Source organism: Coffea arabica, chromosome 7c (assembly GCF_036785885.1).
Source record: "Coffea arabica cultivar ET-39 chromosome 7c, Coffea Arabica ET-39 HiFi, whole genome shotgun sequence".
Taxonomy (NCBI): domain Eukaryota; kingdom Viridiplantae; phylum Streptophyta; class Magnoliopsida; order Gentianales; family Rubiaceae; genus Coffea; species Coffea arabica.
This window is the reverse complement of record NC_092322.1, coordinates 3239900-3253438: the sequence shown is the minus strand read 5'-3', so window position 1 is coordinate 3253438 and position 13539 is coordinate 3239900. Positions and strand designations below refer to the sequence as shown.

The 13539-nt window shown below is 39.5% G+C and overlaps 3 protein-coding genes across 7 annotated transcripts; 2 read left to right on the top strand and 1 right to left on the bottom strand.

The window, feature by feature from the left end:
• Nucleotides 1-906: 906 nt before the first annotated feature.
• On the bottom strand, nt 907-2156 carry LOC113698682 (probable calcium-binding protein CML41). The gene has a single exon (XM_027218578.2). The coding sequence runs from the start codon at nt 1801-1803 to the stop codon at nt 1216-1218; it is 588 nt and encodes a 195-aa protein (XP_027074379.1). The 5' UTR covers nt 1804-2156; the 3' UTR covers nt 907-1215.
• Nucleotides 2157-4040: 1884 nt separating this feature from the next.
• On the top strand, nt 4041-7884 carry LOC113697741 (uncharacterized). 2 transcript variants are annotated; one of them, XM_027217314.2, is made up of 9 exons: nt 4041-4319; nt 4419-4511; nt 4907-4985; nt 5088-5166; nt 5305-5344; nt 5440-5574; nt 5719-5856; nt 6409-6741; nt 7287-7884. In XM_027217314.2, the coding sequence occupies exons 1-8, from the start codon at nt 4114-4116 to the stop codon at nt 6698-6700; spliced, it is 1062 nt and encodes a 353-aa protein (XP_027073115.2). In that variant the 5' UTR covers nt 4041-4113; the 3' UTR covers nt 6701-6741; nt 7287-7884. The 2 variants fall into 2 exon arrangements, with proteins under 2 accessions (XP_027073115.2, XP_071913278.1); XM_072057177.1 differs by having other exon boundaries at nt 4180-4319; nt 4402-4511.
• Nucleotides 7885-8443: 559 nt separating this feature from the next.
• LOC113700153 (vacuolar lysine transporter YPQ1) lies at nt 8444-12143 on the top strand. Of its 4 annotated transcripts, none has more exons than XM_072057175.1 (12): nt 8444-8508; nt 8882-9325; nt 9469-9511; nt 9721-9747; nt 9867-9968; nt 10157-10278; nt 10493-10646; nt 10752-10853; nt 10963-11058; nt 11187-11207; nt 11322-11380; nt 11525-11757. In XM_072057175.1, the coding sequence occupies exons 2-12, from the start codon at nt 9084-9086 to the stop codon at nt 11718-11720; spliced, it is 1164 nt and encodes a 387-aa protein (XP_071913276.1). In that variant the 5' UTR covers nt 8444-8508; nt 8882-9083; the 3' UTR covers nt 11721-11757. The 4 variants fall into 4 exon arrangements, with proteins under 4 accessions (XP_071913276.1, XP_071913274.1, XP_027076460.1 ...); XM_027220659.2 differs by adding an exon at nt 11764-12143 and having other exon boundaries at nt 8448-9325; nt 11525-11615; XM_072057174.1 differs by having other exon boundaries at nt 8455-8508; nt 8872-9325.
• Nucleotides 12144-13539: the final 1396 nt, after the last annotated feature.

The following is a 13539-nucleotide window of genomic DNA, read 5'->3' as shown; positions in this document are numbered from 1 at the left end:
TATAAGAGAAATGAATAAAAAGAAAAAAAATATATAAAATCCATCTTTTGTATAACACATGGTAGCAAGGGAGTTTTATTAAAATATAAATGTTACTATTGTCATTTTAAATGGGTAAGGGAGGTGGATGTAATTTTTGTGACCTTAGGGGAGCTAAGTAAATTTATGAGAAACCTCAGGGGTGGTTTCTTAAAATTATCCCTAAATTTTATACAATAAATAATAATATCTAATTTCTCAACTATTAGTACATATATAAAAAAAACATAAAAGAGTATTCCAACCTTGACGAACCGCATTGTTACAAGTTCAAATCTAATTCCCTAGTTTAATTGAATCTTCATTTTTATCCAAATTTGAGTACACGCGAACACAATAAAGTCTTAATAAATCAAGCCCAAACTATTTATTAAGGTCCCATTCGTATAAAACACCAGCATTAGGGTGAGGGGGGGAAATATTACTCACAATTAACAAACTCACAATTAATTAATCAATCAAGCGAATGAACCACGATAAAAGAAAGAAAGCCATGGGCTTTGATTAGTCACAAATTAAAACATGGAGCAAAAGAGTTAAGAGTGATTCTACACGGTTGATGATCATAAAAGCAAGAACGAAGGTATGGGGGGAATGAGAGAATACTAAACTGTCTTGTAGATATGCCTTGGTGATGATTAAGAATCGAAGAAATGGAGAACAAAAAGTTAGTACAATTAGTTACTGTCGAAGCCTGTCTGGAATTGATGCTATTAATCTGCGTTAATTACATTCCCAGAAGAAGTAAACGTAGGTTCGCAGCTCTTGCTCTTGGGCGAATTAATTTCGTAAATTGCATTGCTCGATGAAACTTAGCCAACATATGTAAAACAAGAATACGGGAAAATCCAGATTCGACCAAACCTCTTTATCAACGCAACAACAGGAGTATATATATTTAGCATGACCCGACAAACTTAAAAAGTGCAATCAGCACTAAAACAGCAATCACATTATTACATTTGGAGTTTTGTTCGAGTTTCTAGCTAGCTAGATTCGTGTTTTGCACATGATTCGATTTTTTTTTTTTTTGGTGGGGCGTTCATTGTTTTATTTCTTAGATCGCGATTCAGGACATCCCGTCCCTGAACCATGCATGTTTTGTGGAGAATAAAGAACTGGGGGTGGGGGGGTGGGGGGGGGGCTTGAAGCCAAAAAGATCAAAGATGATTGAAGTTAAGCCATCATCATTTGCTGGAACTCGTGAAAATGGAGTTCCCCCTTGCCATCAGTGTCATGAACTTCGATCATTTCAACACACTCGTCGTAGGATTTGGCATCCCCTAAGCGACTCAATACTTTCTGCAAGCTCTTGGGCGTTATCCTCCCAGACCCTTTCTGGAATTCAAACATTTCGAAGGCCGCCTTCAAGTCCTCATCCTCTGAACCTTCCTTCTTCATCAACGTCAGAAAATCTTGAAAGTCGATGAGGCTGTCTCCATCGGTGTCCGCATCACGGATCACGGCTTCAGCATCCTCGTGGGACATGTACTCTCCCACCGAACCAAAATAAGCCCTCAACTCCACTGCTGAGATTCTTCCATCGTTGTCGTTGTCGAAACGGCGAAAAACTTCTCTATACTCGTCTTCCTTGGACTTCGTACTGGAACTGGTGCTTTTGCGTGGGGTGACGGAGGGTGATTTGGGAGTTCTTGGACTGGAGGTCGAGCTGGAGGCAGACTTGGATCTGGACCGGCTTAAGCTCAACTTGAGATTTCGGTGCGGAAGACAACCAAAAGATTTGGGAACTCTTTCGGGTTCCATATTGATTTTGATGCTGAAATTTTATTAGGGGGACGGATTGATAATTGATAACGGAAAAAAGGTCTGAAGGAGACGAATTACTCGTTACACGTTATATAGTGGTTTGCAAGAGTGCGAATTTTTTTAATTTTTGCTGGGGAAGGGCAGAGCAAAAGAATAAACTAGTAGCTTGTTTGATACATGTCCGGGGGAAGTTAGAAGAAGAGAGGTGGTGTTGAGCTTGAACTGCAAAGGGGAGTTAGTTTAGTCATCAGTGCTTGATTACGTGAAGTTTTGGTGGGAGGAAACTGCATGGCAGCTTCCTCCGGGCCCGAAAGAATTGACGCTAAAACTTTTAGTTGTTGGCATAGTATTATGCTTGCCCCCAGCCAACGTACAGAGGCGTGGAATAAAAGCATTCATTTTCATGGGTATCTATGAGATTTGCCCCCTGACTAATCTAAACGGGAAGCTTTAATACTACTACCACTTCAAAAATTAGTTTCTCCGTTTCTAATTTCATATTGGGCATAAGACGTACACATGCAGACAGCTTGGCTGCATTCGTTAATTTGACGTTCGTGTTCATCTCTTGAAAAGTATAGTGGCTGAATTTTTCTAACCCCCAAAAAACGCAAACCAAAAAAGAAGGAAAGAAAAGAGACGGACGACCGTGATGTTAATGTTGGGTGGTAGTTTATATTGACTTTTGGTGAAAATCATCAGCAATTAAATACCAAATCGTTACGGCGATTATTAAGAAGTAAATTAACAGCAAATTGAGGAAGCGTACCTGGATTCATATTGACAAACTAATACTCGAATCCCTAAAAATTTTGGAGTGGTCTTTCAAATCAACATGTATTTGCTATTCACTTGAGAGTCATTTAATTTCTTTATGATTTCTTTTCTAAGGATGGAATATCAGGAAAAAATTATATTGTGGTACTGTTATGGATTCCTGTTTCAACCCATCATAAAAATAGAGATTACCCTTTAAGTCTCCACACACAAATTGAAGACAAATATCCTATTAGATACATTAAAACTCAAATCATAATTAATCACTTTTATTGGATTTAACCTTATTTGACAGCATGAAACACATAATTATTCACGTATAAGTCAAACGTTGGATTAAGTATCCAAAATTAACAGATAAATGTGTTCGATCGAGGCAGCACCCTAATTCACAATCTCGTCGTAGACGATAGGTATTAATTTGTCTCCCCCGTACAAATCAAATCATGTCCCATCTCAAAAAGCCTGAAATTGCTTCCGACCGGTGGTAGACGAGCGCGGTTGGATTACATTTACTTCTGGTCAGCCAAAGCGAGAAAAAACAATTTGCAACCAAACTAACAGCACTTACATTACATGGGCTTTGTGGCTTTGGGGAGCTCTCATTAAATTAAAGGCCAATGTAACTTTGCCTGGCACGGTCCTGGTTAGCAGCTTCCGTGAAGAATGCACTCACCATAAAAATAAAAATAAAAAAACATGCCAAAACTAATAATACTAATAATAATAAGACTAACAAATAATTAAAGAACGCAGTGTTTCACGTTTGTGTGTGCGTTTTTTCGGAATTTGTCATCTCACCCGTGACATGGATTGGTTGGGCGGAAGGAACCGACCATGCCAATTGACAATTGACAATTGCCAATTGCCAATTGCCAATTGATTGACATCAGCAGCACGCCAATCCAAAGTCGATGATGCAATGCAATTGCATTTCTCTTTATTATTGTGGTGGTGGCGCAATTGTTATCTATATTCATTCTGGATTAAAACGCTGGTGCAATAACAAATCGATCATGTGGCGATTTGTTTACTAATATTTTGCTTAACAACGAGACAAACTTGTTCTGCTAGCCAACAAGCTGATCGATTTTCCTTGACTCGAATCACCAATTCTTCCCACTCCACCAACAATCATAAATAACACAACACATACTACCTAAGAGAAACCCATAACCCAACCCAAAAGGCATACTGACATACACTACCAATTCTTCCCACCCCAACCTGTCAAATTACTTAAACATAAGCTTTTTTTTTTTTTTCCCAAATGAAATTTGCACTTGCAATTACGGATCATTTACCTCAATAATAAATAAAGGGCTTGTGTGAAGATAAATACATGTGTATTTTTCAGCGGGATAATAATGGTGGGCCTGCTCAAGTTTAAAGGGTGTTGCAGTCCAATAAAGTTGACGAAGCCCAATATGTAACAGGCTCACAGAGTTTAAAGACAGAACTTCCAGCTGCTGAGGCCCTTTCAACTTCAACGTCGAGTGCACTAGTAAGAACCCAGGGAAATAGGCCCCCATGGCCCTGGCGCGGTCGCCGGCAATTTCCCCCAGCTTTGCTCACGCGATCTCAACTCCGACGGCTTCGTCTTACCTCCGTCTGAGATGCAATCTGCAGGATAACTCCGGAAGTCTGATACCAAATTCCCAGAATCTGCAGATGTTTATTCTGGGCATGGGTTTCGTGGGACAATTCTTTGCTGCTGATTTGAAGAACAAAGGATGGTAAAATCACTTGTAAATTTGGAACCAAAGCTTCCTGTTTGTGGGGCATTTTATTTGAAGTTTTTCATTTCATTTCTGCTAGTATATAACTGTACGCAGGGTGGTGAGTGGGACCTGTACCAGCATTCCTAAGAGAACGAAACTCGAACAAATGGGATTTGATGCCTACATCTTTGACGCAAATGACCCTGAGTAAGTTAGTAGTAGTAGTAGTAGTAGTAGTAGTAAGTAACTTTCTATTGGATTTGTATTACCTTTTATGAATCTCCTTGAAATTTATCCCAAATGACTGCTTTAGACATTGAAGCCTGTACGGACATGTTAATTGATATGCTCAGGAACAATGCTGATGTACTATGCTGTTCCTGTTATTTATTGTTTCCTGGGTCTTGTCAAGTATTTGTTAGTTAAAATTTGAAACTACCTGGAATTTAACTTTATCATGTTTCCTAAAAGAATTTGTTTATTTTTCACAATTAAACGTTAATCTTGTAAACAATCCTTTTACATTATCTGAACACCCCTTGCTTAAGGCAAAAAAAAAAAAAAAAACTTGAAGAGTTGTTTCTTCTTTGCTGCATTTACAGTCCGGAAGTCCTTGATGTGATACAACATCACAGTCATCTCGTTATATCAATTCCTCCTGTTGCGGGTCTTGGTGATCCTGTGAGTATATGCTAAATTGGACAGTCAAAGGAATAATGCTTCTGAAAACATTTTGTTTTACTTGTGTCTCTGCCTCCATTAATTGTCTTACCGTTATTGCAGATGCTTCATCATAAAGGGCTATTGAAAAGTAAACTAAAACAAGGCAATCTTAGGTGGCTTAGTTACTTGTCATCAACTCGTAAGTTCTCTTATCATAAAATGCTATCTGTTTGCACGTATGTGATGACCTAGCATACATGAACATGACTGCCCTTACAACTTTTGGGGTCAATTCTGTGTCTGACTGATATCTGAAATTCTGGGATTTGACATGCAGGTGTATATGGAGATAGTTGTGGTGCATGGGTGGATGAAGAGTAAGTTTGCATTGACCAACGACTTTGTTTTTAACAGTATTGAATGATATTTGAATAGCTGGCAGGCTCACAAGCAATGCATTTTTCCCTGCCAGTCATCCTATCATTCCCACTAATGAGTTGGCTAGAGCTAGATTAGCTGCTGAGGAAGGATGGTTAAGGTTTGGTCGTGATCTGGACGTGGCAGTACAAATATTTCGACTCGGAGGTATCTATGGCCCTGGCAGAAGGTTATAGTGTCTGATCGATTTCCTAAATATAATTGCCACATTGTTATCTGTCAATCTCCATAAGTCTGCCATCTTATAATGCCTTCATTTGTTGCAAGCTTATTTGCGTCAGCTTGATTTTCTGTTAATGTTTTTGCTACACAGTGCCATTGATACCATAATTAAGCAGGAGCCACTGTCCACAAGTCAGAGAATGCGATCATCGAGGCGTTACACGTCCAGGATCCATGTTGCTGACATCTGCCAAGCACTCAATGCCAGCATAGAGAAACCATCTGGAGGGTAAACTGAATTTCATAGATCTTTTTGCCTGCATGGCCCAGACCATGAGGTTTTATATTATGAAAGAGAGAATGAATATATAGAACCGCGAATTTGTTATTTCCTTATTTTATTTTTAAAGTGCGAATTAGGGATGATTTGATTTCTTCTATTGTATGACCATTGGTGCCCTGAAGCTTTGTATTGGTTCAGCTACCTGTTTAATGCAGGGTGAATCCTTTTCTCAAAATTCTTGATTTCTAGTTTGAAATGTTTTGCGTTTCGAGCACAATGCGTTTGTGATGCAATAGAAATGGTTTCAGTGTCGGTTCAAGGCTTCAAGCATGTTGGAGTAAAAAAAGCCTATATGCGAACAATTGATGTGCATACTGGGGAATATCACTGGGACATTTAATGTGTGAATGCATCTGAGTGGCTCGGTGCTGCTGTTCTAAGATGGACGAACATGCTTATAATGCATTATAGTTCTTTGTTTAAATGACCTCTGAAACGTTGTATTAATTGTTCTTTCTTTTATTTTCCTTTTGTCATTTCCGTATGGTTCCCTGTCAGGAAAATATACAACATTGTTGATGATGACCCTGCCCCACGGGTGGAAGTCTTTACATTTGCACAGAATTTGGTGAAGAGCAAGTGGCCAGACCATGGACAACCACTCATCAATCCACTAATAACAGACTCCCTCATCCCAGAGGGAGGCTACAGCGAGGAGAAGCGAGTCTCGAATAGCCGTATGAAGGAAGAGCTGGGAGTGAAGCTGCTCCATCCTACTTATAGGTCAGGATTGCAGGACATAATTCGACATGTTGAGAGTCCATTTGTCCACAATCCGCCAAGTCCATGAGATTCTGTTGTTAATAGCTGAATAGATTTGGCAGAGGCCAGGTAATATTCATACAAGTTCTGTACTGCTAACTTGCAAAATGGATTTATGCAATTTCTGCGCCTAGAATACCAGAAGCATTTGTTGCCGATGCAACTGGAGCTGCTTTTAACAAGAGTATTCCATGCCATTGTATGAGAAGAACAAAAACTTCTCTTGCTTGCCGCTGACAGAGCTTGATCCAATTTCAACAATGTTTTGATTAGTTCATGATCATGTATCACACGAGTTTGATGCAAGAAATTTCACTAATTTTCATCGCTAAATTAAGGCTAGGTTGGAGCCCATTTATGGTTGACCCGCATAATATAGTTTTAGTTGCTTACTTAAAACTTTACTACCATCCAACCATGCAGCTGCAGGTAATTGAATAGATGGGTACTTTTAAATAGCGTACTTCATTTCCATTGAACATGCTGACTTGCTTAGTAGTCCCTAGAACTGGCATTAATGCATTTGGGGAGGCCGATATGATGGGCGAGAAGTGAGAAGGGTAACCTGAAATGGCATAAACATTAAAACATGTTTGAAAATCCAACTTGTGCAGGGCATTGGTTTGTGGTAATAGAACCAACTGGCGTTGAGAGGCAGGTAGGAAGCTGCAAAAAGCGACAATAGAAAGCGCTGGAAAAGAGGTGCGGCGGGCAGCTTCGAGAACCACTGAATGGAATGATGGCCAATGGCGTGCCCGACTAAAACTAAAAGCACGGGAATGGAGAACATGGACGAGTTTCGACGGCTTCTGAGTTCTCAGGATAATCTTCCTTTGTTTTGCTGACAAGTGTTTACAAATGAGTACACGTGTACCGCATTCTCCTCCAGCTTGCAGCGCACCGTCGCTGCTTAGAAACGACAAATGTATAGCACGTAGCCGTCTATAAAACTGTGAGTCCGTGACAACAAGAAGAGAAGTGGAAAGTGTCCTCTAGAACCTTTCTATTCTTTTTTTTTTTTTTTTTGAAAAGTAGAACCTTTCTATTCTTTTCCTCGCTGTTAATGAAAACTCATTTCTATCCAAAAAAAAAAAAAAAAAAAACACTAGGGACATGCTCGATGGGACTAGAATATTGTACGAGGATTGTGCAAATGTAGTAAGCTCCCCCTGGGATTGAATGCGGATGACTGTCCGGGTCAAATTCCAACAACTTGATGCATAACCCAGGATGTTTTCCCCCTCTATTGATTTGCCTAATATTCTTGAACGTGGCCTGTCTTGTTTAGCTGTTTCTGTCCATACTACATACTCAACTCTGTCAAATGATGCTTTCTCCAGTTTTGTTTCTTCGTTATGTTTAATGGATGGGAATGTCAGGAGCAGGACCCGGTAATTAGCAGTGATAGGGCAAACATTCTGCGTAAGAAAACATACATTTAGTCCAAAAAATAGTACAGCCACATGATCTATCAAATCTAAGAGATGGACGAGGGGCCGGGAGCGGTTATCAGATACATCGCTCTTGAACCGTTCACGGTCAAGATTTGATCAAAAAAATTGTATAGTCCAAATCACTTTTTATATCTCATTTTTAATAACGTGTGTGAGATTTACAAAAATTTGTTTTAAAATTACACGTTATATAAATAAAATTACGTCGTGTACAAATAAAATTACGCGGTGTGTAAAATGCACAAAAACGTTACGAGCGGCTCCTGCTCGTGGTCCCTACGAGATATATAGACACGCCCCACCAAGGAGATAGTAGTGGGTTTTTGGCTTGATTCTTCCCGGTTGATTCGAACTTGGAGGCGCCAATTCCTCAACTAAAAAAGTAGGCGATTTTTTCCCCCCTTCTTTTTTCCTTGTATTTTTGTGCTCTTCCCTGCTGTTTGAAGATGCTGATCGTAGGCTGATGAATTTCTAAAACTCTTGAACATCTAAAGCTGAAGTTAATGAGATGATTCTCGTATGTTGAAATATGAATATGTAAATTGAAAGAATCATTCGCACTTTATGGCTTTCCAATTCTTGAATTTTCCAAAAAAAGAGAGACTACAAGATCTTCGATGACTGATTCAACATTCATATTCTTCTCCAACGTATCCTCACTTTTGGAATAATAAATCACTTTTGGAATTTGACGGACTAACTGACGCAAAATAAAAAGGTATATTTGATATGATGCCATGCATAGTTATTATTAGGTTAAAAAGAGGGAGGAGGAGTTTGGAGGGGCCAGAAGGGTAGAAGGGTCAAAACAGAGATACTGATGTCTCAGCAGCATTTGCCCTGCGATTTAAGGTGAACGAGATGGGAGTCCTTATTTAGTCCTGCCTGCTGCTACATGCCATGCCGTTCTCATCATATCACTCGACAACAAACACTAACGAGATATAGGAGAAAAGCATGAAGGGTTTAGTGCAGAAATCAATCTCTTACTGTGTAAAAGAGCAAAAACCATGCGTTGGATGGGTTAACAGGTACTTCAAGGATTGCCTATGCAACTTCAGAGATGATTTGTCTTTCGCTTTGGGTCTTGTTAGCCTCGTCTGTTGGGGAGTGGCCGAAATCCCTCAAATCGTCACCAACTTCCGCACCAAGTCCAGCCATGGCATTTCTCCCTTGTTTCTTTTCACATGGGTTGCCGGGTATGTATTATTGTCTTCCGTTTTGAATCAGACACGATCGAGCTTCTTCACGTATTGGTGGAGATTTTCACTTAAAAGACGGCGATCTGAATCGTTAAAATCGATGCCTGTATAACCATTCTGTTATTTTTTTCTTGATGCAGTGACATATTTAATCTATTCGGATGCCTTCTCGAACCTGCAACGGTAAGGCTCCTGTTTGCCCTTGCTTTTAGGACTATTTATTATCACTCCATGTAGTATAATTTTTTATAATGATAAAAAAAATATAAAAACAAAGACCGAGAAGAAAGAAAACTGGGGTGCGGTTCTTATACAGCAAAGATCAGCATTTGTTGAAAATCGTACCTGTTGTCTCTCTCCCTCACTGACCGTTCATTTTCTTGATGGCGCAGTTGCCAACACAATTTTACACGGCTCTGGTAAGTGTTAAATGTACAGATTGGTTATTATATGTGTGTGCCGTCACAACTCACAACCATCTTGAAGTTGAACTGATTAGATACTCTTTTTTTTTGGTCGTCAAAATTGCTGGGGGCAGCTGTATTCGACGACTACTGTGCTATTAGTATTGCAGAGCTTGTACTATGATCACATATACGGGTGGTGGAAATCTCGAAGGAACAGTACCTCTAGACAAGAGGTACCTTATATCCAGTTGGTTTTTTTTCTCTCCTAATGGAACAGTACTTCTGAGCTACTGCACCAGCTTGTGCTGCATAATTACACTTGCTTCTTCTTCTTTCTTCTTTTTTTTTTTTTTTCCAATACTACACCGTGATATATGATTTACTGCATTAATGCTTAGTATTTCTCATGGTGGTGTATCAGAGTCATGAAGACTTGAAAAAGCCTCTGAGGCCGCATAAGCAGAGACAGAGGTCGACCGATTCAGGAATTCCGATACCTACCGCCGCTACCAAAACTCCTCAGCGTAGAGATTACTACTACACGTGCGTATTTGTCTTCTTCTGAATGCGTTTGATTTATTTATTTCTTTATCCTTTTGATAAGGTTTGCATGATACCCAGCAGTAGTAATTGATAGCTAGCTTAGCTTCTGTGATGAAAACAAATTAACTCTATATAATATTTTTTATATATATTTTAAAAAAAAAAATGGTAGATGCAATTGTGCACTTATACGTATTCGACGGAGGTTCTGCAGGTCAGCCAGATCTTTGGCCGGCAGCGCCACTCCTCCCATTCGTTCGTCGATATGGCCAGTGAGAAGTGGTCCTTCAGCTATCGGCCTGGAGGATGGCTCTTCGTCAGAGGATGAGGCTTCTCCCACTACGAGCAGACCCATCCTCCCCCGATCCGTAAGCACGCACTCTTTGTGGAATGCTCTCTTCATTCATTGTTAGTGCGGAATGACATCCTATAACGCCAAATTTGTTTGACTGCAAAACATGACTTATTCGCAGGCTGGTTATGGTGCTTTTGTAGCGACGTCGATGAGCATGCCTCCACAAACCAAGGCTATGATGCAAGCATCCATTGGATTCAGTGGGAGGAAACTATTACAAGTACACTCCATGATTTTTTCTTAGCTGAAATTTCAACTCCTCCTCCTTGCTTGGAGTTGTTTCGTTTCGTGATAAGAAGAGTTGATAAACTTATGTATGGCAACAACAGGAGCACGGAATGGGAAGTAATGCAGTTGGGCAATGGTTGGGATGGATGATGGCTGCCATATACATGGGCGGTCGGCTTCCTCAAATATGGTTAAACGTAAGTTCTTCTCTGCTGCCCAGATGATTACTATCAGGTTTAAAATGAGTTCTCGCGCCTTCCATTCCATGACGGTTTTCTTCTGATTATTGGTTTTTTTTTTTTCTTCCTTTGTTCTGCTTTATCAGATCAAAAGAGGAAGCGTGGAGGTATGGCACTAAAAACCTTTTCTGACTCCCATTTTCAAGTCTTTACACTTTTTTCCAATAGCTTCCCTCAATCATGGACCACTCATTAGGGTGTCTTCTTTTCAAACTTTACAGGGCCTAAATCCTTTGATGTTTATCTTTGCGCTGATTGCAAATGCCGCTTATGTGGGCAGGTATGCATATGCCGCCAGTAAAGTGTGTAAATAATTGTTAATGAGCAAATCTGCACCGTTTACAAACGAAAAATACTACTGATAATAATAAACACAAGGACTTTTAATCATTGGTCGGATTTGCTTACTAATTAATGGATGCAGTATTCTGGTGAGAAACACGGAGTGGGACAAAATTAAGGCCAACATGCCGTGGTTGCTAGATGCCGTCGCCTGTGTGTTGCTGGACTTATTTGTATCCTTATCTCAAATATTTTTGCATTTCCGACCCCCTTTTCTTTTTTCTTTTTCTTTTTTTTTTTTTAAAAAATCCTTTTTACTTCTAGTCCTCTTTCCCTAGTATCAATCATTTGGATGCTTCGCCTTAATGGACGTAACCACAGATAATATTACAGTACGTATACTACAAATATTTGCGCAACAGAGACGACAGAGATCATGACTACAAATCTTGATCCAGTTTGAAGCTTTAACGAGCCAGAGATGACAGAATTGCGTTCTCCGGTTAGTGCGCGGTTCTTTTAATGTTGAGAGCTGACTCTTGTTTTGGAGGAACTATTGGGGATTTCGAGTCCTCAAAAAGGGGGAAAAAAAAATCCTTCATTTTTTTTCCCCCATTTTGGAGGATTGATTCTTTAGATTGTTGAACCGATTCTTTTATCCCCTCATTTTGTCCCTTGTGGAGGTTTGATCCTGCAAAAGCTCGACCCACTTTCTTCCCTTGATCATCTGACATCAATCAAACAGATTCTATTTGGCAAAATTGATTTGGGTGGGTCTCAAGATTGTCTGCTCACTGCATAGGCCCATGCAATACCTGTCCATTTCATATTTCGTCCTGAAAAGGCTTCTGTCGTATCCGATACCCATTCACGTCCCTGATCTTTCTCAATGTCTTACCTACAACTACAAGGAGCGTTTTTTCTGAATCATTAAAACAACTGGTGATTTGGATCTTAAACGATGTTGGTCTTTAAATTGGACTTTGTAATACCCCTACAAAAATTGAGGCATTTAATAATTAAAATATCAGAAAGTTGAAACCTCACATTGGAATACCTGAAAAGAAGTCATTTGGATTGGATGCAGCAGATATTTACTTTTTTTTTAATATAAAAAAAAGGTAGTATTAATTTCAAGCGTAATAAATATGGAGAAAAAAAGTATCATGAGCTGTTACATCTTAGTGATTAAAGGTGTTAATTACAAATTTTGAGGTGTTTAGCAATTAAAATCTGAGAGATTTAAGGCTTAGAAAGTTGATTAATCAAAAACCTCAAATGAGTCCATATTATTCAGCTACATGAATTATGCCCTCCAATGGGTTGAACCAAAACTTCATTGAGTTCTTGCTCTGAGTGGAGGATCTGCGACTTGCGAGTTACACGACATGTTATGCGCAATTATAAGTACACTCCGAATTTGAAGACTGGGTTGGGCATTCTGCAAATTTCATAATTGGCCCCGACAATGAATACTTACAACCAGCCCAGATTAGTAAATAGTATATCATCTAGTAGGAGTAGGAGCATTGCTCAGCAGTCAGCAGTCAATTTAACATGCTCGCTTGAAAGGAACGTAATACCACTAACCCTTTTGATTCAAAAAGGAAAGAAAAAAGAAAATGGCCTAGCACTCATTTCCAGTAGAATTACATGGGTTGTAAACGTATCTTTAAGGAAGTCTGATTGGGACATTACCACTTATAACCCCACAAACAAAAAAGAAAAATTTATCAGTAATTGACATTGGTCGTCCTTGTCCAAAGGGTGCTTTAGTTTAGGACCCACTTTGAACATCAACTGCAATCTTTACCTCATTACGAATCCAATCAGACGGCTGCATGGTGATGAAGGCCTCGCTTTTCATTGTTCTCCCATGTGCTTCTCAGATCGAAGTCGTCAAATATTTCAAACAAAAGCATTTGCCGGTCTCCCCCCCTAGCCCCAAGAAGGATGGCACCGACACTCTCAAGTCTTCTTACAAGTTTCCCACTTAATTCTTATCGTCCGGCTATTGGAAGGGGGTCTCTTTCTTGCTTCTCAAGTCAAATTACGCAGTTAATCAAATCTATGAGCATTATTCGTTGGTACCATTCAGCTATTAAAAGAATATTCTCTCTAATCGAAGAAAAATATCTAAAGTTGGTTGTAATAGTT

Bases quoted from the DNA above. Each gene is read 5' to 3' on its own strand.
- LOC113698682 (XM_027218578.2), bottom strand. From the start codon at position 1,803: ATGGAACCCGAAAGAGTTCCCAAATCTTTTGGTTGTCTTCCGCACCGA.
- LOC113697741 (XM_027217314.2), top strand. From the start codon at position 4,114: ATGGCCCTGGCGCGGTCGCCGGCAATTTCCCCCAGCTTTGCTCACGCG. The intron at 4,320-4,418 runs GTAAAATCACTT...AACTGTACGCAG, and splicing joins GATTTGAAGAACAAAGGATG to GGTGGTGAGTGGGACCTGTA. The intron at 5,575-5,718 runs GTTATAGTGTCT...TTTGCTACACAG, and splicing joins ATCTATGGCCCTGGCAGAAG to TGCCATTGATACCATAATTA.
- LOC113700153 (XM_072057175.1), top strand. From the start codon at position 9,084: ATGAAGGGTTTAGTGCAGAAATCAATCTCTTACTGTGTAAAAGAGCAA. The intron at 10,854-10,962 runs GTACACTCCATG...TGGCAACAACAG, and splicing joins GTGGGAGGAAACTATTACAA to GAGCACGGAATGGGAAGTAA. The intron at 11,208-11,321 runs GTATGGCACTAA...CAAACTTTACAG, and splicing joins TCAAAAGAGGAAGCGTGGAG to GGCCTAAATCCTTTGATGTT.